Consider the following 26,546-nt stretch of genomic DNA (forward strand, 5'->3'; position numbering starts at 1 on the left):
TGTTGAGAAAGGTATCCATTGCCTTGCGCCCAAGATCATTTGCAGGAAGTCTGCTAATCACCAATTTCCATAGATGTGCAGAAGTAACTTATACCATCTGCATATCAGATATATTTCCTGGAGGGCCACTTTGAAACTGCAGTCAGGGTAGTTTCCCCTTTGGCCGTCCCCACCCATAACCTGCTTACAAGTCCAGAGTGCACTTGTTCCATGATGCATACTGTATGCTTGTGAAACGTGTATGCTTGTGAAACATGGGCCACTTGTAAACGCCATCTCCAACTCCTCGAAAGATTCCATCAATGGTGTCTCCAAAAAATTTTACACTTAGGGAGACAGGCGAACTGATGCCAGTGTACTGGAAGAAGCAAAGATCAGCAATGTTGAAGCAATGATTCTTCAACATCAACCTCGTTTGACTGGTCATGTTGTGCGGATGCCTGATGATCATCTTCCAAAGCGAAACTATTCCGAACTTAAAAATGGAAAGCGTAATGCTGGTGGTCAGCAAAAGAGGTTCTCTCAAGGCAAATATAAAAAAATGTAGTGTAAACACCGACAACTGGGAAACACCGGCCTGCGAGTGCTCCAAATGGAGAACAGCCTTTACCAAAGGTGTCATGGACTTTGAAGACATTTGAGTTCAGGATGAAAGGGAGAAACGTGCTAAGAGGAAGGCACGTTTGACAAGCTCTCTCCGTGATCAACTCCCGCCCGGAAACCTGTGTCCCCACGGTGGAAGCATGTGTGGATCCAGAATTGGCCTCCAGTCACTTACGGACTCACTGTTAAAGCCGTGTTTTTGGAAGACAATCTTACTCGGCTATGAGTGATTGCCAAAGACCACTCTGAACACCTGAGGGGCACTGCTGAAAGTAAGTAGGCACAGCCAGAGTTTCATCAGCGGCTGGGTAGGAAACAAGTTGGTGACTATTCATCCCACCTCGAGTCTCTCGATAGAAATGTCCTGATTGTGGAGGAGTCAGTTGTTGCGCCCAGACTCCAGCTACCATTTCCTCCTGCACAAGTCCCACCTTTTTCCCCTATGCAGAAGGCTCTTGAGTGATAAGTGGTCAAAGCGTGACAAAGATGTCAAAGCGATAAACTACCACCTGACATTCAGAAGACATCTTAAGGCAGCCCTGTTCAGGGAAGTTTCCAACGTGTGGTATTTTACTGTATTTTTGGTTTCTATGGAAGCCGCCCAGAGTGGCTGGGGAGGCCCAGCCAGATGGGCGGGGTATAAATAATAAATTATTATTATATTATTATTATTACAAGCAGCTCAAATCATGCTCTTGTCACAAACCACCACCACCACCCCGCCCTTCATGGCTTCGGGTGCAGAATCTGAGCTGGGGCATTAGAACGGAGTAGTGGGGCTGACTTAATGGATGAGCTTTGGAAAGTTTCAAAATTCAGCAGTTAGCATTTACTGGACTGTTACACCCAGAAAGCACATCCATTATTCAGACATGCAAGAAAAAACCTGGAACCATCAGCGCTCACCTGTGAATTCCAAAATTCACCAGATTCAGACATGTAATTAATTAACACTTCCAGCTTGTTAACAGTTCCCCCACTGACCTTCAAAATTCCGAGGTGCACATTTTGTGTTTCATCTTCAGGGAGCAGTGGTTAGTTTTCAAGACCCGAGCAATATCCCAAGTCTTTCTTAATGTGATGGGCCTCTGCACTCCTCGTTCAATGCAGTGCCTATGAACCTGAAATCTTTTCTCAAATCCCTTCCTCCGTATCTACCATGCTGAAATAAAGTACGGGGCACCCCAAATAGCCTGGTGTTTTTTTTCTTTTTCCTGCCAGGCACCTTCTGACGATTCGCCCATCTGTCCCTGTATAAAATTCCCCAGTGTAGCAGCAGGTTTGTGCTGCTGTGCCCCGTCGACTGATTGCCCGCCCCTAGGGGGTAACCGATACTTTAAGTAAATTTGTTTTTAAGCAACGCTGCAGCCCCGTAAGACACGGCTCGTAGGACGCACTAGGCGGTAAAAGGTTTGCCCTGTATCAAAGCAAGACAATGTCACTTTCAGAGGCTGGAGAGGGTTAGGGTTTCACCTGGGGGCTGGGAGGAAGCCAGCTGGGCCTAAGGAATGAGCTCATGCTGACATAGGGAGAGGAAGAGATGCACACACAATAGAGAGGAACAGATACCAGGAACAGCCATCAGCAAAACAAGCAGGCTGAAATAATATGGGGAGACAGCTTTGGGGCTTAGGAACAATCCTAGCTTTCCTCGACCTGGTGGCCTCCCAGATGGTTCAGACTGCAAATCCCGTTAGCCTCAGTAAGCAGGGGGTTACAGGAAGAACAGCCCCAAAGTGTCATGTTTTATGAAGAGTTACAGTGTTCAACTTAAGAGGCTGGAGCATCTGATCTGAATGGAGAAAGTCCTTTGCTCAGTCCCTGGCATCTCCCAAGTAGGAGACTGTATCCAGTCTAAAAACCCTGGAGAGCTTCTGTCAGTCAGTGAAGACAGCACTGAAGTAGATCAACTAATGGTCTATATTAGGCAGCTTCCTGTGCTACTAAATTGAACTTGGGGAAACATTTTTCTAACTCAATTTTGTATTTTTTTTTACAAACAGAATATTTCATTGTCTGTTCCAAGTTTCCAGCCCCCAGGTGTGTGGGATGAGTAGTTGAGGAGAACAGCTTTTAATCTTCTAGCTTAGGAAGGCTTTTCTTCATTGTAGTCCTGCTCTTATATTGTTTGGCTTGATGACTGATTTATGGCACTTTCTTGCGCTCCGTTGTGTATTTTGTTTTAATACTCTGCTCAAAGCTTTGGGAGCCCAAACAGCAGTATATAAATAAACTGTGATAAAAATAAATTGCAATGGTCACTTCGTTTGTGTGGTTTTTACAACACTCACCAAGGATGCTATCAAATTTTTAAAGAATATATGCTGAAATTCCGATGCTGGCAAATTGATGCAGAAACATCCCTCCCCTGCAGTTGTTGCTGTTGTTAATTAAATTTGTACACTGCCCTATACCTGTAAATCTCAGGGAGGTTCACAACATAAAATTACAATATTAAAAACACAAAATACACCATAAAAATAAGAACAAAGACAACCCAATAATCCCTCCATCCGCTGCTGCTGATCAATACATTTATGCAATGTTTTGGGATATGAATTTGAAAATTCCCAAGACTGCAAACTGGTGCAAATTTTGTTTCAAGTACAGTTGTACCTTGGAAGTCGAACGGAATCCATTCCGGAAGTCCGCTCGACTTCCAAAACGTTCGGAAACCAAAGGGTGGCTTCCGATTGGCTGCAGGAAGCTTCTGCAGCCAATCAGAATCTGTGGAAGCCCCGTCAGACGTTCAGGTTCTAAAGAACATTTGCAAACCGGAACACTCACTTCTGGGTTTGCGGCGTTCAGGAGCCCAAATATCTGAGTATCAGGGGACGACTGAACAGGCATATTGTATTATTCCGTCTCTAGGTTTCATTCTGAACAATACATCTTAAGTTTTTAAAAGTCTGGGGATATTTTTAAGGAATGGGGAAAACAGAAGTGAAGAACCTTTCTCTACCTTTTAGCTAAAACCTACAAGCCTCAACAGCAGGCTTGTTCCAAACTCTAGGACTTGCAGGCAGCCCTGTCCAAGTCACTGAAGCCACCAGGGCCCAGAACACAACTTCTGTTCTCATACCAAATGAAGATGTTTTGCTGTGCTTGCTGGTCAACTGTAGGGAATGCTAATAAGGTGTGGGGATACAGAGAGACCTATATCAGTGGGAGAAGTCAAAAGCTTTCAGTTTGGGGAGTGGCTTCTTTTCCTACCTAATGCTCTCAGCACAGAGGACTTCAGGCTCCAAGTATGTACTGTATTTTTCGCTCTACAGTGGTGCCCCACAAGACGAATGCCTCACAAGACGGAAAACTCGCTAGACGAAAGAGTTTTCCGTTTTGGAGGTGCTTCGCAAAACGAATTTCCTATGGGCTTGCTTCGCAAGACGACAATGTCTTGCGAGTTCCTGCTGGGTTTTTTCCCTCCCCCCTCTTTTTCTAAGCCGCTAAGCTGCTTATCAGCTGATCCAATCAGCAGATAAGCCGCTAAAAGCGCTAATCCGTCAATGGGATTGCTTCGCAAGACGAAAAAACAGCTAGACGAAGAGAATCACAGAACGGATTCTTTTCGTCTTGTGAGGCACCACTGTATAGGGCGCACCTAGTTTTTTTGGGGGGGAGATAAAGGAAAAAAATATTCCCCCCCAGCCCCTAAGAGCAAAGAAGCAAAGACAGCCAGCGGGATCCATCGCGCTGGCTGTCTTGGCTTCCCCTTTAGCCACGCACAACCTCTCCAGCCGGAAGAGGCTGCGCGCAGCTTTGGCAGAAGCCAAGACAGCCAGCGGGATGGATCCCGCTCGCTGTTTTGGCTTCGTTTTTAGCCGCGGGGCTGGGGAAGCCTGACCTTCCCCTGACCCCAGAACACGTCCGGGAGCGGCGGCAAGGTTGCGTGCAGCCTTGCCACCGTTCCCGGAGCTTGCGGGCTGGGGGAGCGCTCTGAAGGTTTGCAGATAGCTGCCTGAAGCCCGGGGTGCACAGCGCTGCACTCCCCAGGCTTCGGGCTGCTATCCGCAAGCCTTCGGAGCCCGGCGGGCACTCCCGCCGGGCTCCGAAGGCTTGCGGATAGCTTCCCGAAGCCTGGAGAGCGAGAGGAGTCGGTGCGCACCGACCCCTCTCGCTCTCCAGGCTTCAGTGAAAGCCTGCATTCGCTCCATAGGACGCACACACATTTCCCCTTCATTTTTGGAGGGGGAAAAGTGCATCCTATAGGGCGAAAAATACAGTGACCCACAGCTCAGCTCCCACCAGCCACAAGATTCCCATCCCCTTCATTGCCATCAAAAACTTCACCAGGCAGAAGAGCCTGCGCCAAACAAAAAAGCAGAAAGAGGATTTTAACAAAATGTTTATTACAAAAGAAAATGTCATCAGACAACATATATGAACATAAGCAGGTGTCTGGGGATTGGAATTTTCATTATTACCTCTATGAATAGCAAGAAGCCTTGCACTTTCCTTCATCGGGGTACTGTATATTCTTTGCACAAAAATACTTTTAAATGCCTCTTGTTGGTTTCCTGATTAGAGCGCTTTATTGGACTCGGCTCTCAAGTACCTACAGCCTGCTGACAGCCTATTATTTGCCAGCGATTAGGGGGTTCCTCAGCACCACAATGACTGAATCTCCACGCAGGAACATCTTGGAGATGTAGCGGTCCTTGTTGACAGGTTTCGATTTCTTCTTGCCTTTCCCACTCTTGGGCACTTCTGTCCACATCTCCTTCACGTTTTCCAACACCATGTTGCAGTGCCTGGTGGGGAGAGGAAGCTGTTACCTGGATGCAAGGCTCTCTCTTTCCTGCTACGAACAAATGGGGAGGGAACAAAACATCCCTCTGTCTGTGACCAAGGAACACCCTCATTCTCTAGACTAGAGTCCAGAAGAACCTCAAAGGGGAATTGTTCAATTCCCAGTGAACAAATTATACTGTTGTTAAATTTATAAACGGATCACCGCCGCAGGAATAGGATGGGCACTATCAACACACATGTCAGTTGGCAAAGACCAGGGTAAAGAGACGCATACAGTGGTGCCTCACAAGACGAAATTAATTCGTTCTGCGAGTTTTGTCGTCTAGCGTTTTTTTTCGTCTTGCGAAGCACGGTGTCGGGAAAGTTTTGGAAAAGCTTCAAAAATCTCCAAAGTCTTAAAAAACCTCAAAAAACGCTACCACACCGCGTTCTATGAGTTGCTCCTCGAAGTCAAGTCGCAACTGTATTAACGGTGTTAAGAAAAAGGAAACAAACTTGCAAGACGTTTCCGTCTTGCGAAGCAAGCCCATAGGGAAAATCGTCTTGCGAAGCAGCTCAAAAAACAAAAAACCCTTTCGTCTAGCAAGTTTTTTGTCTTGCGAGGCATTCGTCTTGCGAGGTACCACTGTATCCAGCATTTGCTGAAAGCGCTGTAATGAAGAAACCAGACACATCGTCGTGGGGAGAGCATTCCACAACTGGGGCTACAAGAGAATCCCCTCGCCTGGGCCAACACTCCTCTCCCTGAACTTCTGAAGGAGATGGAACTACCAAGAGGAAAACTGGAAATCTGCCACTTATTTTGAAAGTCTGAACTTGATCTGGCTTTATTTACTTCCGAGCAAGCGACAGAGGCTCCTACCTGTCAAAGGCTTTGACCCGGCCAAGCAGTTTCTTGTTGTTTCGACAGTTGATTAACACCTGAGTATTGTTTTTGACGGACTGGGTGAGAACAGAAAGGGGCCCTGTGTTGAACTCTTCCTCCTCCCTCTTCTGGAGCTCCTCTGGGGTCATCTCACTCTTGGGCTTGTTTAAGAGGCTCCTGAGGAGGAAGAAAAGAGACGGCGCTTGTCAAGCCCCATAGGATAACTATGCAGGCATCTGGTGAACGACAACCAGCACCGACTAAATGTGACTTGGCAATACAAAATATGTTCTAGTGGTTATACGACGCATCCTTTCACCGCAAGCATGGAAGAAGCACTGTGGTGCAGGGGCGGTGGAAGGAAAAAAAAGAGAAAGATCATAGAATCATAGAGTTGGAAGAGACCACAAGGGCCATCGAGTCCAACCCCCTGCCAAGCAGGAAACACCATCAGAGCACTCCTGACATATGGTTGTCAAGCCTCTGCTTAAAGACCTCCAAAAAAGGAGACTCCACCACACTCCTTGGCAGCAAATTCCACTGTCAAACAGCTCTTACTGTCAGGAAGTTCTTCCTAATGTTTAGGTGGAATCTTCTTTCTTGTAGTTTGGATCCATTGCTCCGTGTCCGCTTCTCTGGAGCAGCAGGAAACAACCTTTCTCCCTCCTCTATGTGACATCCTTTTCTATATTTGAACATGGCTATCATATCACCCCTTAACCTCCTCTTCTCCAGGCTGAACATGCCCAGCTCCCTTAGCCGGTCCTCATAAGGCATCGTTTCCAGGCCTTTGACCATTTTGGTTGCCCTCCTCTGGACACGTTCCAGTTTGTCAGTGTCCTTCTTGAATTGTGGTGCCCAGAACTGGACACAGTACTCCAGGTGAGGTCTGACCAGAGCAGAATACAGTGGCACTATTACTTCCCTTGATCTAGATGCTATACTCCTATTGATGCAGCCCAGAATTGCATTGGCTTTTTTAGCTGCCGCGTCATATCCTAGCCACCAAGAATCATTATTCACCCACTTAAACATTTTAAGGCAGTAGACACAACCCACTAAGAGTCTCCTGTGCAGGGGAGCGATGGGATTAGTGTGGAAGCAAAATCTCCGCTGATCATAACTAACAGGCAATAAAATTATCCTAACTGTTGTTGTTTACCCACCCTTCACCCTAAGGTGCCAGGGCAGATTACAGTGATCAAAACACAATATTAAAAAACAGTTTTGAAACAAGTTAAGAGTCACAAACTCTAAGGTGGCTCCTTTAAAATATTACTTTGCTACATAGTGCCCTTTACCAAAGTACAGTGGTACCTCGGGTTAAGTACTTAATTTGTTCCGGAGGTCCGTTCTTAACCTGAAACTGTTCTTAACCTGAAGCAACACTTTGGTTAATGGAGCCTCCTGCTGCTGCCGTGCCGCCGGAGCACGATTTCTGTTCTCATCCTGAAGCAAAGTTCTAAACCCGAGGTAATATTTCTGGGTTAGTGGAGTCTGTAACCTGAAGCGTATGTAACCCAAGGTACCACTGTAAAGGCAAGGTGGTTGCAAACATGCTAACGCAGGACCCCTCCCATCTGAATCGGCAAAATTATTCCACTAGCCACTGGGAAGCATCTTGGAAGCAGCCAAATAAGCCAAGAGGGAAGACCCTGGGGACCCTGGGCATGAGGAAGAGGCCAGTAGCTGGATCAGACCAAAGCGGGGAAGGGGAGGCAGCGAGTCCCAGCACTCTGTTCTTAAGGTGGCCAACCAGCTGCTAGTAAGGGAAGCCCAGAGGCAGCGCATGAAGGCCGTGACTCCCCCTTCCCACTTGCAAACGACCAAGGTGAACGAGAAAAGGGGCAGCAGAGAAGAGGATGGTGTCAGGGGGCGGAGCGGGGAGAGCTGGGGGTAGCCTTTCCAATAAGGCAGCGGGAGCCATTTAATTCCATGAATGCTTTGTTAATGACCGGTTTCCACCACTACCCCCACTATGTTTTTAGCTGCTCCCTCCCTCCCTCTCTTTTTTTTACAGGTAGGTAGCCATGCTGGTCTGCCGTCGTCGAAATAAAATTTAAAAATTCATTCCAGTAGCACCTTAGGGACCAACTAATATCTGAAGAAGTGTGCATGCACACGAAAGCTCACACCAATAACAAAATTAGTTGGTCTCTAAGGTGCTACTGGAAGGATTTTTTAAAATTTTGTCTCTTTTTTGTAAGCCTTCTTGAGTCCCTGTAAGGGAAGAAGGTGGGACATAAATAAATACGGCAGTAATTATAACGCTCTTAAACAGGGGCGCCTATTCGAATATTTACGGTATAGTGATGAGGACCCCCCCCCCCAAAAAAAATCCTGACTCACAAGAAAGGGGACCTCCCCACACCCCAAAAAAACCCGGCCTCCTTCTCTTCCACCCCCCTCCCCGGCCCGTCCTCACATGGCTGGGCCCTTCTCGTCTTCCTAGCCGTCGACTCGCGCGGCGAACTGCTCCGTCGCGGCTTTGCAAATGTGAGCGCCTTCCCAGGCTTCCGCTTCCGGGGCATTTCCAAGCCTGCCCGGCCGGCCCTTCCAGGCCTACCGTCTCTATGGCTTTGCGGCTACGGCGCGCGAGAAGAGGCAAAACACCCCGCGAAACGGCTTTGCCCTGCCTGTAGGCTGTTTACTCACTTGGGTTCCGATGCATTTCCTGGGAAAGAAGCGCCTGTTGGACCTTCTTTTCGAGTAAAATCTGGCCTCCAGACATTGTACTTTTTTTGTTAGGGAGGGAATGCATAATAATAATAATAATAATAATAATAATAAAAAATATAATAATAAATATAATAATAATAATAATAAATATAATAATAAATATAATAATAATAATAATAATCATCATCATCCATTTATAATGGAGGAAGGGCGTTCCTAAATCAGTCAAACCGCAGCAAAAATGAAGGCAAAGGATGCTTGCCATATTTCAAAAAGTGAAAATCCGGACACAAAGGTTGTTGAGCGTTTTGGAGCAACGTTGTTGAGCTTGCTTTAGTTCTTCCCAAAATCTCTCTCTCTCAAAAAAAGAATAAAAAAATTCCTTCCAGTAGCACCTTAAAGACCAACTAAGTTAGTTCTTGGTATGAGCTTTCGTGGTATCTGAAGAAGTGTGCATGCACACGAAAGCTCATACCAAGAACTAACTTAGTTGGTCTTTAAGGTGCTACTGGAAGGAATTTTTTTATTTTGACTATGGCAGACCAACACGGCTACCTATCTGTAACTCAAAAAAAGAAGTTTTTGAGCCACTTTTAAGGAAATTCGCCAAAATCTAGTCTTCCCACATGGGTTACCATACACCTGGATTTTCCCGGACACTGCTTCTGACTGCAGTATACCATCAATGTCCGGGAAATTCAAGACAGATGACAACCATTATTATCTTTTATATTTATGTTCCACTTTCCCCTTTAAAAAAACCACCCAAAAAAAAGCACCTCAGGTTGGCATATGTAGCTTTTCCCACTGCTTTATTTTATCTTCACAAGAAGCCTGAGAGGTAGGACAGGCGAAAAAGAGAGTGGCTGGTCCCAAGGGACCATCATTGGATAGGGATTTGAATGCGCCCAGCTCAGTGCAGTAAACTCCGCACAACACTGGCTTTTTCAATGAATTGGCTGTTAATGAAGGAGCATAGAATCATAGAATCATAGAGTTGGAAGAGACCACAAGGGCCGTCGCGTCCAACCCCCTGCCAAGCAGGAAACACCATCAGAGCACTCCTGACATATGGTTGTCAAGCCTCTGCTTAAAGACCTCCAAAGTAGGAGACTCCACCACACTCCTTGGCAACAAATCCCACTGTCGAACAGCTCTTACTTCAGGAAGTTCTTCCTAATGTTTAGGTGGAATCTTCTTTCTTGTAGTTTGGATCCATTGCTCCGTGTCCGCTTCTCTGGAGCAGCAGAAAACAACCTTTCTCCCTCCTCTATGTGACATCCTTTTATATATTTGAACATGGCTATCATATCACCCCTTAACCTCCTCTTCTTCAGGCTAAACATGCCCAGCTCCCTTAGCCGTAAGCAAGCTTTGTCCAAGCACATAATGGCAAATATATATATATATGCTTATGTCGGTCAAAGCAGGTGCCAGCATAAAAAGGCTTCCACAGGCAGGAAAAAAGGTTACAGTATTCTCCACCAGTGAGTAAAGGTAAAGGGACCCCTGACCATTAGGTCCAGTCGTGACCGACTCTGGGGTTGCGGCGCTCATCTCGGTTTACTGGCTGAGGGAGCCGGCGTACAGCTTCCAGGTCATGTGGCCAGCATGACTAAGCCGCTTCTGGCGAACCAGAGCAGCGCACGGAAACACTGTTTACCTTCCTGCCAGAGTGGTACCTATTTATCTACTTGCACTTTGACATGCTTTCGAACTGCTAGGTTGGCAGGAGCAGGGACCGAGCAACAGGAGCTCACCCCGTCGCGGGGATTTGAACCGCTGACCTTCTGATTGGCAAGCCCAAGAGGCTCTGTGGTTTGACCCACAGCGTCACCAGTGAGTACCATCGCAGAAAAAGGGGCTATATATATTTCAGATAACAGTATCTTGTGAATAAGGGCTGTGGTGTTTGTGTCCTGCTTGTGATGTATGCAGTGCTTTTTTTTCTTTTAAAAAAAATGTTCAGGGGAGCCCAAGAAAGTAAAATCTCTCACTGCCTCCATTTCTTCCCCTTCTATTTGACAGGAGGTGATGCGACAAGTGGCCATGATCTTCGTTTTTTTGATGTTGAGCTTCAGACCATATTTTGCGCTCTCCTCTTTCACCCTCATTAAAAGGTTCTTTAATTCCTCCTCACTTTCTGCCATCAAGGTTTTGTCATCTGCATATCTGAGATTGTTGATATTTCTTCCGGCAATCTTACTTCTGGGTTGGCATTCATCCAGCCCAGCCTTTCGCATGATGAATTCTGCATATAAAATAAGCAGAATAATAATAATAATAATAATAATAATAATAATAATAATAATAATAATAATAATAATGTCCTCCCATCTGACTGGGATGCCCCAGCCTCTCTGGGCGGCTTCCAACACATATAAAAACATAATAAAACACTGAACATTTAAAAACTTCCCTATATGAGGCTGCCTTCAGATGTCTTCTAAATGTTGTATATTTAACTTATCTCTGTGGCTCGGAGTTTGCATAACTTTACCCTCCAACATTTATCTGATGAAAATAGGGACGTCCCAAGGGAAAGAGGGACATTCTGGGATCAAATCAGAAACCGGAATGGCCTCTGTAAATCTGCGGCTGTCCTGTCCCTAAAAAATAAGGAAACGCTTGGAGGTTTTCTATTCTCCACACAAACTGGCAGCAGCTTTTCAGAGTTTCAACAGGGAGTCTCCCCCAACCCTACTTTCTTTGTTCAAATTTTTTTTATTGGTTTTCCAAAATTTTTAAACAGAGAAACATACATCTTAGCTGTACTTGATCCAGTCTTAGTAACATTGTTAAGTGACTTCCTCAAATCCCCCTGGCTGAATTTCAGTGTGTATCATTGTAACAGTTTTCCAAAACCTATTTTCTCATAAAATTAACTTAATCACTTAACCTCTTGCTTTGTTTTCATTTTGACTCTAAACATATTATTCTCTAAAATCACATAATTAAATCCTAAGCCTATCTGGAATTTGCAACTTTTTCCAATTAAGCTATCTTAGCATATTTAACTAAATAGTCTTTAAATTTCTTCCATTCCTCTTGGTACTCCTCCTCCTTCTGGTCGCAGACTCTTCCAGTCAGGTCAACTAGCTCTGAAAAGTCCATCATCTTCATCTGCCATTCCTCCACTGTCGGGACTTCTTGTGATTTCCAATTCTTAGCTAACAAAATTCTAGATGCAGTTGTGGCATACAAAAACAATCTACCATCTTTTGGGGGCAATTCCAAACGTATTATCCCAAGAAGAAAGGCCTCTGGTTTCTTAATAAATGTGTATTTCAACATTTTTTTCCAATTCATTATAAATCCCCCAACTCTACGTGGAGACGCTGGGATTGAACCTGCAACCTCCTGCATGCAAACCACCGAGCTGTAGCTCTTCCCCAGCGAAATCTGCTTAGACTTGTTTTGTAACTGCCTTGGCCTCCCTTTTTATGAATGGTTAGTCATTGCGCCCGAGGGGCAGGGAAGTGACTGGTGCTTTGTGGATGAGTTGAGGACCATAAAAATCAACAGGTGCCAGGCAGGCAAGCAGGCAGAAAGAGAGAGAGATCGAGAGAGAGAATTTGTGTTTAATCCACAGAAGCTTCTGGTTACCGTCAGCTGCGTCCCCATCTCGCATGTCTGCGTGTTCAGACAGCTCCCTCGAAGGGCAGGCGCCTGTTTTGCTTGTGTCCCTCTGGCGTGGTGCCGCAACAGGAATGGAGGGTGGGGGGCACTCCCTGCTTTGGTGGCAATCTAAGGAGGCCTGGGACTATGGTCTAGCTCAGGGGTCAGCAAACTTTTTGAGCGGGGGGTCGGTCCACTGTGCCTCAGACCTTGTGGGAGCCCAGACTATATTTTGAAGAAGAAAAAATAGGAACGAATTCCTATGCCCCACAAATAAGCCAGAGATGCATTTTAAATAAAAGCACACATTCTGCTCATGTAAAAACATGCTGATTCCTGGACCGTACACGGGCCGGATTGAGAAGGCGATTGGGCTGCATCCGACCCCTGGGCCTTAGTTTGCCTACCCATGATCTAGCTGGATAAAGAAATGGGTATTCATCTAAAATACTTTATGTAAAATTATATCAATAATGGCTGTGGGTGACCTCAGTGGTTCTCTTTTTAAAAGAATATTTTATTTGATTAAAAATATATATAAACACACAACAAACATCAATTCAAAACCAAATACTGCTATTACAGGGGTACCTCAGGTTAAGAACTTAATTCGTTTGGAGGTCTGTTCTTAACCTGAAACTGTTCTTAACCTGAGGTACCACTTTAGCTAATGGGGTCTCCCGCTGCGCGATTTCTGTTCTCATCCTGAAGCAAAGTTCTTAACCCAAGGTACTATTTCTGGGTTAGCGGAGTCTGTAACCTGAAGTGTCTGTAACCTGAAGCATCTGTAACCCGAGGTACCACTGTACTCTGAATCTCCTGACTTCCCCCCATCCCTTCCCTGGGTCCTAGTAAAAATAATTACAACTGCATGTCAATATTTATCCAAATATTTTTCCTTCTAAATTGTCCATAGTTTCCGTTACTTTACAAGTGTGATTAAAATCCTGCCATTGTTTTAACCTGCTTGCAGTGGTCTCGTATATAAATTATAAACTTTTCCCATTCTTTTTAAAAAATTCTTGTCTTCTTGATTTCTGAGCTTCCTAGTTACCGGTAGTTTTGCTATTTTGGCATAGTCTGTCATCTTGATTTTCCGTTCTCAGACCAGTGGTTCTCAAAGGGTGTGGCAGGAGACCATGGCAAGTATGGTGGGAATATTCAAGGGCAATCAAATAAATATGAAATAAGGATTTATATCTAGATGTTAGGATAGAGATGATCAGGACAACAGGAAGACACAATGAGAGATAAAGGAGGTGCTGTGAGATTGGTGGAAGTCAATGTCTTCTTCCTGTTGTTTATAATATAATATTAACTTGTAAGATATGGATTTGTTTGTTGTTGTTATTGTTGCTGCTTTCTTTAGTTTTCGAATGTTGATTTTTGTGTGTTGTGTATTGTTATTTTTTGATATCTTTTGTGTTGTTGTTGTGTGGAAAATACTAATAAAAGTTATTTTAAAGAAACAAAACCAAAAAAAAAAAAAATAACATTTTGGTGTAGTATCTCTCTACCCCTGTGATCTCTATCACTATCTGTATCCATGCAAGCAGAAATAGTATTCACGTCTCTCTCTTGAAGAGCATTGGCTATTCTATAGTTCTCCACAAACAGGGATTTTCAACGCCGACAAATATGAAAGATTAGAAAAGAAAAAAGGCTTATTTGTGTGGATGAGATGAGAGTTTGTCTCAAAATAGACCTAATATAAATGAGATTACCTGGCAAAAGCAATCTCACACCTCTCATATGTACTTAAGGTAGATATGTAAGAGGCTTGTTTATAATTATATTTTGGGAATGATTCATGTTCTGACACCACTGTGTTATTTTATACTTTCTGGGTGTCCCATGATCATATTATAAATTAGCTGTGTTCTAGGTTAAAATCCAAGCACTGCTAATTGCTTCTTTTTGCTTTCCAGTGTATTTCTTATCAATCAAAAATTCAGTGTGGCAGAAGCAAATTTTTATTCTGAAATAAAGAGAAAAAAGCTTGAGTACCACTGTCTTAGACCATTTAATCATCCAAGCTTGGTATAGTAAATTTTGGTCAATCACTGCATTTGTGGGGGAAATCATTCGTAATATACTTCTAGTAATTTTTGTGATATACAAATGACATGAGCAGACTTGGTCTATTTATTTGTATCAATTTATTATTCCTATGGTCCTTGTTTATAAAACCCAAGTTATTCAAAACTATATATACTCCTAGTACAAGGCAGCAAAAAGCCACTAGAGTTCAGTACCGTATGGTAGAGCTTTATTTTATATACTGCTACACCGGACATACAATCTTACATGTCAGCAGCTGAAAGAATTGGGATTCAATTTGTGTTCTTTATTTTATTTTGTTGTGCACATGTTGTTTTCCTCCTTTCTACATACATAGAAACACATTAAAACACATTAAAAAGCAACAACTTCTCAGGGTTTGTGTGAAGGTGACTGCATTTTATACTTTGAGGTTATAAAGATTTTTTATTTCTGTTTTATGCTGCCTTTACGTTTCAACTTGTTGGATATATAAAGCTCCTCTAAATGGTCACTATTTCTGAGGAGGGGACTCAAGCACACACCAAAAAATGTAGGCTTGTGCAATCAAAGTGGGTTAAAGCGCTTTGTCGCTCCAGTGTAACAAATCCACTTTTAAAAACCCCACGCAAACTTGTCGTGGTTAAGAGAGTGATGGGGATGCTCCCCTGGAAAGTGTGAGGTGAACAATTGATTAATGGGAAGATGTATAAACATACCACAAGCAAAGTGAGATGAGTATTCATTGCCCCACAAACAGATCAGAATCAATGCTCAATAAATTGTTCCTGTTGTTATTTTATTTCCTGCCTTCTTCCCAGACTACGACTCGAGGACAGCTTAAACAAATTAAAGCAACACAGATAAAAGTCCAGAAAGCTAAAAGAAACATATAAAAGATAATGGTTTAAACATCTCCAACTGTCTGACTTTTAGAAGACACCTGAAGGCAGCCCTGTATAGGGAAGTTTTTAAGGTTTGATGTTTTATTATGTTTTTGTATTGTTGGAAGCCGCCCAGAGTGGCTGGGGCAATCTAATCAGATGGGAAGGGCATAACAACAACAACATATAGACATAAACCTATTAAAGACCAGATATAATCTAACCTCTCTGTAAACCTTGTGCAAGCAACTCAGGATTAATGCTCAATAAACAAGTTCCTTCCAGTAGCACCTTAGAGACCAACTACCGTATTTTTCGCTCTATAACACGCACCAGACCATAACACGCACGTAGTTTTTAGAGGAGGAAAACAAGAAAAAAAATATTCTAAACGAAACAGTGGATGTATGATTTTTGTGGTTCATGCTGTGGCCACAGACATGTGATCTGATAGTGAGTTTGGAGTAGCCCAATGCAAAAATCCTGAGGATCCATGTGGATCCGTGCTTTGTAACCACATTTTAAGTGGGGAGGGAAGGAAAAGCACTCAAGGGACAAGGATGTGTAAGTAGCTCCTCTCCTCTCCCGCTTTGCTCCTTTAAAGCAAGCAGGCTCTCTGTCCTTCTCTCCTCTCCACTCAGCGGCTCTTCTCCCGCTTTGCTGTTTCAAAGCAAGCCACGGAGGAGGGAAGGAAGGGGAACCATGGATCCTCTGCTCACGACTGCAGCAGATCCCTCCGCCATCTGTAGGCATTCGCTCCATAACACGCACAGACATTTTCCCTTTCTTTCTAGGAGGAAAAAAGTGAGTGTTATGGTGCAAAAAATACGGTAAGTTTGTTATTGGTCTCTAAGGTGCTACTGGAAGGAACTTTTTTTATTTTGTTTCGACTATGGCAGACCAACGCGGCTACCTACCTGTAACTAGAAATATGGAAGGCTCAATAAACAGGTCATCTGTTATTCAAATAGATCCATTTGTGTATGTATTAATGAACTGCGCAGTTTCTTGAGGCCGGTCAGTCTTAGGAACGTAAGAAGACCCTCTGAATCAGGCCAGGGGCCCATCTGGCCAAGCGTCCTGTTTTCACAGTGGCCAGCCAGATACCCATGGAAAACTCACAAACAGGATCTGAGCGTGAGATCCCTCTCCTCTCTGCCGCAGTTTCCAGCAACTGACATTCAGAACCATCACTGCCTCCAAATGTGAAGGCAAAATATAGCCGTCGTGGCTAGTAGCCATCAGTAGCCCTATGCTCCACGAATCTCTCTAATACTCTATTTAAAGCCACCCATCCCTGTCTCCTGTGGCAGGGAGTTCCATGGGCTGTGTGAAGAAGGGCTTCATTTTATCTGTCCCAAATCTTCCAGGAATCAGCTTCATTGGAATCTCCTGAGCTCTAGTATTATGAAAGAGGGAGAAAAACTTTTATCTGTCCACTTTTAATACTAATAATACTAATACTAATAATAATACTAATAATAATAATAATAATAATAATAATAATAATAATAATAATAATAATTTTAAAAATACACAGTATTCCAAATGTGGTTGCAGCACAGATTTGTATAATGGCGCGATTACATTGGCAGCTTATTAAATCTTGATCATTAAAATACAACCTAAAATTGTCATTTAAAACCGTCATCATTTTGGTAGCACAGCTTGTTCCCTAAGATTTAATATATATTTTTAACTGCCGCTACATCTGAATTGTCTCTGTTATACCCAATTGCAATTCAATGTATTCCTGTTGTGTTTTATGATTTTCCTGATATTGTAAGTGAGCCGGAACTGGTCTGCGACCGTAATAATAAAATTAATTAATTCATTCATTCGCATTGGCAGTTTGATTTTGGGTTCCTTTCCTAATGATCCCTGCATCTCGATTCCTTGATCCTTGTACTGGCCAAAATGAAAAGTTCACAATCAAACACAGCCGTCGGGTTTGGGAAACAAATGGATCAGTATGTATCTTTATTGTGGGCTTGTTTCACGCAGGTAAAACTCACTTGTGGTTTGCGATATCGGACGTTCTAAGGTGCATTCCACGGAGCTTCTCTCTCCCATGCAAACACAATTAATTTCAACAAAATTACAGGTCTACTGATCACACAGTTGTTGTGCATATCGCATGTTTATCGGCTTTATGGACATAAGACATGCTTGATGGATTTCATCCTCTCTCTCCCTCCCATCCCAATTCAAACTAGTGCACAGTTTGGAAATAATGTAGCTAAGCAAGCAAAGCACCCTAAAAATTAGCCTCAGCTTGCACATTTGAGCTTTCCCATTAAAAATAGCCATGAATAAGAAGATTTATTGTGTCCTAAAACATTAATTGTATTCTCTTTTGAGCATATCATCTGTCGCTTCTCAGCCAAATCTTAAACAGACATGCACATGAAAGAAAAAATCAGAATAGGTGAATGATATAAATTGGTCTTGGCTCCCTCAGGGTGTGGATGTTTCCAAGCTAAAGTTCTTGCCGCACATTAAGAGTTTGTGTTTCCTCTGAATGAAGAGTCGTAAAACACACAAACACACATGAATAAAGGATAATTAAACACACACACAGACACACTGTAGGAACTAATTAATAATAGTACTATTACAATCACTGCAAAAACTTTGGAATAAATACACTATAGAAATTGATTGTCTCTAAATTCACTTCCAAACCCACAGAGCCTAAAACCACAACCCTTAAATCAATGGGACTTGATTGTTTCGATCCCTTGTGTAAATGTGTTCAGGGCTGGGGTATCAATTATCAACCGGCAATTAAAAGCACAATTAATTACTAGGAATTAAGTCCAGCAGAAATCGGGGGATACTGGAGCCCGATTCACAAAGCAATTTAATCCAGAATTTGCACATTCTGACACACTCTTTTGTGCAGATCCTACTGAGCACATTTATAGTAGGATTTTCCGTCAAACGCTTAGAACTGCAACCTTACTGCATTTTCTCCAGTACCTCAAATTATAAGGATTGGATGTGCTGCTCAGACAGAGCAAGCAAGCAAGCATCAAGCAATTACCCTCCATCTCTGTCAAAACGGCAGATTTTTAGTCTCTCCCAATTAAGCCGATTGGCAGCTTACGCACAAATGAAATGCTTCACATAATTAACTTTAGCAGTTCGTTGACACAAGCTGTGGTGATGGCCAGACAGTGAATTTGCTAGTTTTTTTGGGGGTTTTAAAGTTACATTTCCAAAGAAGACCAGTCTATGAAGGTCCACCAGCCATTGATAATTATACATTACATGTCCATGTTTAAAAGCAGTGCGCCACAGATTCCAAGATGCTATAGGGACAAATCCACAGAGGGTGCAGATACCCTTGTGAGTTTTCTTTCAGCGTCTGAGGCTAGCCTTTTCTGCTGAAGACATGACACTAGACTAGGAGGGCCTTTGGGCCCAATTCATAAAGGCATTATTGCACTGGTAATCTCCCAAGTCCAGAAACATGGGGCATTTTGCCCTGTGATGATTCCAGTGAGTTGCGTGAACCACTGCAAGTTGTGTATTCTACCTGCCGGCTCCCTGCACTGCCTGCAGAGGTGCTCAGGTGGAGGCGACGACAACATACCTGCCTTGCCCTGGAATTCTTCTTTCTTCCAGACCATGCGCTACAGCTGCAGATGAGGCTTGACACTAAGCGCAACCAAACTCTATCTTCCATTCCCACCCTCTGCTATTAGCTTACTGCACTGATGAAATTTATAGTCAAAGCTCCTTGGGGGATAGGGGTCACACACACACCTCAGAAAATGCCATGCACGTTGACGCTGCTTATGAATTACCAATAAAAAAAGCAACCCCCGAACCTGCCACACAATGATGTCCGAGACCCACGGGCTCTTCAGCCTTAAATATATTTAGCACAACAGAAGTCTTGCTGATTGCAATGGCTCCTAAACCAATGTCCCCTGTAGGATCACACAGATCAAAGGTCGTAATCGCAGGAGAGAGGCTTAATGGCTGAATCATAGCAGCCCAGCTAAGTTAGAACTTTGCTGGGTGAAGGATAAGGCATGCCTTATTTCATGCTCTGCAAAGAAGCAGGCAGCTACCGCTGTTCAGTTGTGCCAGTTCAAAAGTCCGTTCTGTTATTCAGTACGTTGATCAAAGGCATTGGGAGGGTAGAAGTGGAGTCAAGGCAAGGGGAAATGTGCAGAATTTATGGGCATCAAAACCGACTGGCACCCGCTGGGGCAATTCTGTCTCACTTGGCGTTCAGAGTGCCAGTCTTGAGGCCAAATATCGGCAGCAAAGCCGAGCTCGGACCTACACGGGAAGCTTGCTGACTTGCCTTAGCCCTCAAAGATTTTCTCATAGTTCAGGTTAGCAAGAGGCATTCGAAGAAATTAGTTCACGTTGGTAAACGTTGATAGAGGTCCTCGCTTTCACCAGAAAAGACAGTGAAGGGTCAGAAGGAAACACGTGGGGTGAAAAGTCAACATTTCTCCGGAGTTTTTCACGGACCACGGGTGGAAAACCAATGCAGCACGCAGCACAACAGGAGGCTGACTGGGTTCAAATATTAGCAGGCAGGAATTAAAAAAAATAATGTTTCTTTCAGGGAAGAAGAGGCTTGTAGGGTATACAGTCAAGGCAGGCTTGGATGAAAAAGAACGCCCTGATTCTGAAAAGCAAAGTAGCTTGGAAGCTCAGGAGAAAGCCGTCCGGGGAAAGCTGGAGGACCTCTTCCGAGGAGATCTCTGGTGGCTTTGGATGGGACGACAGCCTGAGGGCTCATTGGCAGGGTGTGATGTCTCTGAGAGAAGATGTAATTCGCCTGTCCGGCCAGGAAGTTGACAGAGCAGGAGTCCAGGCAGTCGGGTGAGGAGAGGCTGCAAGGGATGGCCGAGGCTAACATCGCTGTGGCGATCTGCTGGTGGTTGCTGTAGGAACCATCTACTTCCACCTGTCTGTGCCCCGCTGGAGGAGAAATAGCCTGGTGGGAGAAAATGGAAGAGAAGGTGCCCGGGGGATGGCTCAGGTAGGCTGAGGAGGCACTGTAAAGAGGAGGCAGAGGCCAGTAGAGAGATCCGGCCAGGGTCACTCCAGCCGAAGCCAGCCGAGCTCCTCTCCTGAAGGCCAGCTTGGTCCGGGAAGTTGACGGCCTCCTGCGCAGCTTTCCGGTGGCGCCTCCGATGAAGACATCCTCGCTGGAAGGGTCCAGCATCCAGTAGTTGCCCTTGCCAGGGTCATCGTAGTGCCGGGGCACCTTGACGAAGCATTTGTTGAGGCTGAGGTTGTGGCGGATGGAGTTCTGCCAGCCTTGTTTGTTCTCCTTGTAGTACGGGAAGCTGCCCATGATGAATTCGTAGATGCCATTGAGAGTGAGGCGCTTTTCTGGGCTCTGACGGATGGCCATCATGATCAGGGCGTTGTAGCTGAAAGGTGGCTTCTCGTGTTTTCCTCTCCTTTCGCCAGAAAGATCTTCTTTTCTCAACCTCTGCCGTTCCTCACCGGCGGCTGCTGCTGCTGCTACGACGACGTTCTCCTCTTCCCTCAACAACGGTGATGACAGTGGTCCCTTGGGAGCGCCGCTTGAGGCCACATCTTGGAGTAGGTTAGTGATGCTGAATGGAGATTTCAGGACCCAGCTGTTTGTGTTTAACCCTTCCATCGCTCATCAGAGAAGGTGGACGTTGCTGGGGCCTTCCCAGGTCCGGCCAACAGCCCCAGTCAACCTGGCCAACAAACCAACTGGATGTTTTGCTTAACGCCGGAGGCAAAGGAGCCACTCCCATCTCATCCACTGCCATCGACACCACCAAATTCCCTCTCTTTTTGAGCCTGTCAAAGTGGCTCGGCCTCTTGCTCTCTAGCCAATCCCACCTTTGTGATGCTGCTGGCCAAACCCTCTCCAAATCCTCATTCATTTGCGGGCGGCAGCGGAAAGAAAGATTGCAGTTCTCCGGCTTTGATTACCAAGGCGGCCACTGACACACACTCTGCTGAAATGTGCACTTTGTTAAGTTCATCGGGAAGAAAAGTACTGATTTGGTCCAGAGGCCAAGCGGAAATTAGTGTTTAATAGTCCATCACTTAAATCTCAAAATCATACTGCTGTCAACTGCCATCTCTAACACACTGTTGATTTAGCCGTGATGATGACATTTCCTTTCTCGACTCCCAAAGAAGTGCAAATATACTATCCTGCCCAGATTAACATAAATATGATGACGGTATTCACTGCTCCCCCATCTTTCCTTCAAGGAATCCAGAAGTGTACACACAGACACACAGACACACTGAGATTTGCTGCCTATGGAATGCACTGCCACAGGGCTATGGGTTTCAACGCCACAAGATGTTGTAATGGCCTCCAACCCTGGAAGGTTTTAAAAGGGGATTAGACAAATTCACAGATGGAAAGGCTGGCCGTGATGGGTGCTCCCTACCTCCCGTATCGGAGTCAGCAAAGTCTCTGGGTGCCAGATGCTGGGAATCGCAGCTGGGGATAATGTTGTTGTCAGGAGTGTGTGCAGGAGCCAGGCCCTGTGAGCAATAGGACTTTGCAGAACTGGGGCCTTCCTAAGTTTGTTCTGGAGAGGCAAGGTGCGGCCGCGCAGGTGAGGTCAATTGGAAACTCACAGCACCTGGTGGCAAGAGCTGGGAAGGGATATAAGGTCAGCATTTCCCTTCGGCTCTTTGCCACAGCAACAAGCTTCCTGCCTTGTTGTGTTTGGGTTCTTGCTTCCTGATCCTTGGCTTCTTGACTCCTTGCTTCTTGACCCTCGGACCCCTGACTTCGTGTCTCCTTGCTTCCTGACCCTTGGACTCTTGGCTTCCTGGCTTCTGGACCCCTGTTCCTGCTCCCACCCCGCCATCTTTCCCCCGGTCCTGACGTCCCCTGCTGGGACTTTGATTGCCCGTGAACCAGACCGTGACAGTTGTTTTGCTCAGGACCTTCTTGCAAGCTTCCCACCAGGGTAGCTATTTGGCCACGGTGAGAACAGGACGCTGGTCCAGACGGGCCTTTGCCCTGATCTTATATCTCTCCACAAAGTCATGGAGCTCACTGGGTGGCTTAGACCAGTTTCTCTCAGCCTGACCCTCACAGGGTTGTTGTGATAATAAAACGGAGGGGAGGAAGAGAATGGGCTGCCTTCAACTAAGTTATACTCAGAGTAGACTCACTGAAGTTAGTAGATGCCCATTAATTTAAACAGAACTGCTCAGACTAATGTGGAGTACAACACTTGATTCACGGGTGGGCAAACTAAGGCCCGGGGGCCGGATCCGGCCCAATCGCCTTCTAAATCCGGCCTGCAGACAGTCCGGGAATCGGTGTGTTTTTACATGAGTAGAATGTGTGCTTTTATTTAAAATGCATCTCTGGGTTATTTGTGGGGCATAGGAATTAGTTCATCCCCCCCCCCCGAAAAAAAATATAGTCTGGCCCCCCACAAGGTCTGAGGGACAGCGGACCGGCCCCCTGCTGAAAAAGTTTGCTGACCCCTGACTTGATTCTATGAAATATCCATGATACTGTCATCTTTCCCAGACTTAGTGTCTTATATTTTAAAGAAATAGAAGTAGCAACTGATTATTGTTTGGCGTACTTATTTGCTGCTGTTAATTGCTTATTGATTGATCAGACAGCGATGTGGCAAATTCCTGCCCCATTTTCTGTGTTGACATAGCACAGTTCCTTTGCATGAATCTTAAATGCATTGCTTGATATAAAACCCAGGATACAGAACACTTCCAGTGTTTTATTAAGATACTTTGGGGAGAGCAGGTGGGGTGGGAGAGAATAATAATTTCCCCATAGTTAAAAAATATCTACAAACAATACAGTGTCTGACAGTATTTGCTTTCCATCTCCCAGGGGACAGATTGAATCCATTTTGCAAAATAACCCCTCCCCGTCCTGGGCTTAAACCATAGTAAATAATTAATTGCCTGAAATTCGACGATTATGCTTTCTCAAGAAATATGAACCTGTATATTTTAAATTATGCCTTTTGAAATGTGATAATGTTGCGTATCCGTGTATTTATTTTCACACTTTTAGTCTGCCTTTTCTGCCACATGAATCATGCCACCCGCCGTTCCACGAAGTGGTTGGTAGCTATGAAAATAGATGAAAGAATGTGTAGCTAAAACAGACCATCAAACAACATTGGAAGAACACATTTAGAGCTGCAGATGCAAATTATTTTAAAATTATTTGAAAATGCACAGGAGCATCTGCAATAGTAATTGCCAATTATTCAGTAATGCAGGAATAATTGTACTCACTCTTTATGGAGCATTTGTTACAGTTTGTTTGCAGGGTGGTTATAAAACAACAAGCATTCATCCTGCAATAATCTTTATTTGCTTTTGGGGGTTGCACGTCTTCTGTTATTAATTTGTTCATCCCACTTTTCAATGCGTTTCTTTCAGTTTCCAGACCACAAAAAGTGCGTCTGTTACAGAGAGTCAACAGAACATTTTCTCCACTTTAATTGCACAAGTCTAAATTCATGGAAAGCACTTTAATCCCTCCCAAAAATAGTGACACTCAGATGCACCCACTGTCCTCTGTTTTCCCGGGTCATGTGAGATTTTCCATATTACATCATAATTAAACAAACAAAACCAGGTCTCTGTGCAGCTGTTTTACACTGTTTTTAATGTTGTATTTTAATTTGTTGTAGTCTGCCCTTATGTTGAAGGTTGGGTAAATAACAACAACAAAAAACAACAGTAGTTATAAATTATTTTTCCAAAGCATTTTTTAAAACAATAGTTATGATTATTTCCCCAAAGCATTCTGATTTTATATGCACTTTAGAACTAGAGCATTTCTGTGAAAAGCCAACTATTTAATTGCATTCAGAGTTTTTTGTTTTTTGTTTAAATGCTACTCAGTGGATTTTTAATGTGTTTTAAATATTTCCATCAAATATTTGGGATGAGAACATTTTCCTAAGGTGCTTTCTGATGGAGACTTAATTCTGTGAATGGGTCGTTGTGATATCACAAATGGACTGTTGGAAAGATTTATTTGTTGCAAAAGATTTATTTTTAAAAAAGGGTATATCCAGATATAATTTGGGGACTGATACTATGACAGGCCGATATCTTGATGACACCAATGTCGTATGGACACTGGAAAAAATTCCCCCTTTTAATATCTTAAAACAATGTATTATTTGTTAGAAAATGTGAATTACATGCAATCAAAATTCCACTGCACAGACAGTAAGCCATAATTCATTTCATTAAACCTTGTCCAATGAAAGAAACATTTATTTCATTTTATTTTATTTATTTTATTTAAATGTAGATTTTTTAAAAAAAAATCTTGATAATTCACCCTGCTTACTCTAGTTCTTTCAAAATAAATTTTGAACTTTTAAAAATCTTGATAATTTCCCCCCAAATTAATGAGCAACCCTCATGTTTTCCCATTTTTTGCCTGGTTTTTCTCCTGTTAACATTCCGATGGTTTTCCTTTAACAGCTTTAACAACATCCTCAATCTTTAATGTCTTGAATAGTAATTTTTGCATCACTATGAACTCATAGTCACCATTCTTACTACAACAAATTATTAATTTATTTCATAATATTTATACACCACTCATTTGTAAACAAAACAAACAAAAAACACAAAAACCCTCAGAGCGGTTTACAAAAAGATAAGACAATAAAATCAAGAACAGACACAAAAATGAGGTGGCAGGCAATTTATTACGGACCAAAACTCCTACAAATAACCAGGCGAAAGGTCTTCAATGAATTCTGCTCCGATTATTTTTTACAGATAAAATCATTCCCAGTATCTCCACATACCTGGACACGATCAGCAGTTAAATAACTACCCTGTTCTGTTGGGCTAAAGGAGACGTCCGGTTTGAATGCTGATGACATTGAAATGAATTGAAGGGGTTCTAGCAACAAGGTAAAATGTAAGAGGGGATTGATAATAGATAAACTAATAGGATATGAATTTGCTGAACCAATTCTTAAAAGGGATACAAAAAAGGGAGGCGTGAGGAAGTCAGGAAAATAAGTCAACTAAAGATGAGAAATCAAAAAAGAGGGAGTTTTGTTTTCTTTTATATGTGTTTTTTCTTCTTTGTGTGTTTAATGTTTGTATTTTTGTATTTTGTAATTTTGTATTTTTCTGTTTTTGTATTTTTCTGAACTTTTCTATTGATAAAACTTAATAAAATATTAATGAAAAAAAATAAAATAAAGGAGACGTCCGGATCCTGTGTGCTCCGAACCATGATCCTGCAAGCCGGATTGGTGAAACCCGTGAAAAATGTGTTTTAAAAGCAGTTTACAGCATGGGAGTTTGTTCAACATAAACATGTTAAAGGTTTGGGCTTGAATCACAGCACTCTTCAGCTCCTAGTCATGCCATGTCATCCACTGTCAATCAAAGTGAACCGAAAGGTAGGGTTTGGACGCAATCTAAGAGAACTGGAGGGGAGGGGAGCACTATGGAGTCAACATCGAAACCTGCAAATAATTGCATAAATAGCTCTTGTAAAATCATTATTAAAAAGTTTGATCAGGGAACGAAACAGCAGGAATAGCCAAATATCCAAATCCCATAAAATTGTTTCCACATTGTTTTTAATAAAAGTTACCGTTTGAATATTTGCTTGAAACTTTTTTTTCCTTTTTAAATGACAGTTATTCTTCGAAGGGGACAGAAGTATATAATATAAATTAAATAACGGTTTGCAATTAGCTCTTTCCTGTGTTGAAAAAGAAGAGGAAGGGATTGTAAGTGCTAGAGTGGAGCTGTGTCTCTTGAAAGGGAAACAAATAATTTCATTTAAACGAACAAACAAATTTCATCAAATTAATAAGGAAATAATAATAACTTTATTGTCACTGTACAACCTGTGTACAATGAAATTAAAAAGCAGATTGTTCTGAATAAAGTTACAGATAGGTAGCCGTGTTGGTCTGCCATAGTCAAAATAAAAAAATTCCTTCCAGTGGCACCTTAAAGACCAACTAAGTTAGTTCTTGGTATGAGCTTTCGTGTGCATGCACACTTCTTCAGATACACTGAAACAGAAGTTGCCAGATCCTTCTATAAGAAGTTGCCAGATCCTTCTATAAGGATCT

At 43.4% G+C, this 26,546-nt stretch overlaps 1 protein-coding gene and 1 pseudogene across 2 annotated transcripts; both read right to left on the reverse strand.

The window, feature by feature from the left end:
* Positions 1-4,930: 4,930 nt before the first annotated feature.
* Positions 4,931-8,799, reverse strand: SNRPD2 (small nuclear ribonucleoprotein D2 polypeptide). Its single transcript, XM_082231423.1, has 3 exons — positions 8,646-8,799; positions 6,218-6,397; positions 4,931-5,354 (listed from the first exon to the last, which is right to left on the reverse strand). Coding segments are annotated over exons 1-3 (357 nt in total). The 5' UTR covers positions 8,648-8,799; the 3' UTR covers positions 4,931-5,179.
* Positions 8,800-20,059: 11,260 nt separating this feature from the next.
* Positions 20,060-22,278, reverse strand: LOC309537636 (forkhead box protein G1 pseudogene; annotated as a pseudogene). Its single transcript has one exon. The product of its transcript is annotated as a forkhead box protein G1 pseudogene (transcript).
* Between the last annotated feature and the right edge of the window lie 4,268 nt (positions 22,279-26,546).

This window comes from Podarcis vaucheri (genome assembly GCF_965113315.1).
Source record: "Podarcis vaucheri genome assembly, chromosome: 7".
NCBI lineage: Eukaryota > Metazoa > Chordata > Lepidosauria > Squamata > Lacertidae > Podarcis > Podarcis vaucheri.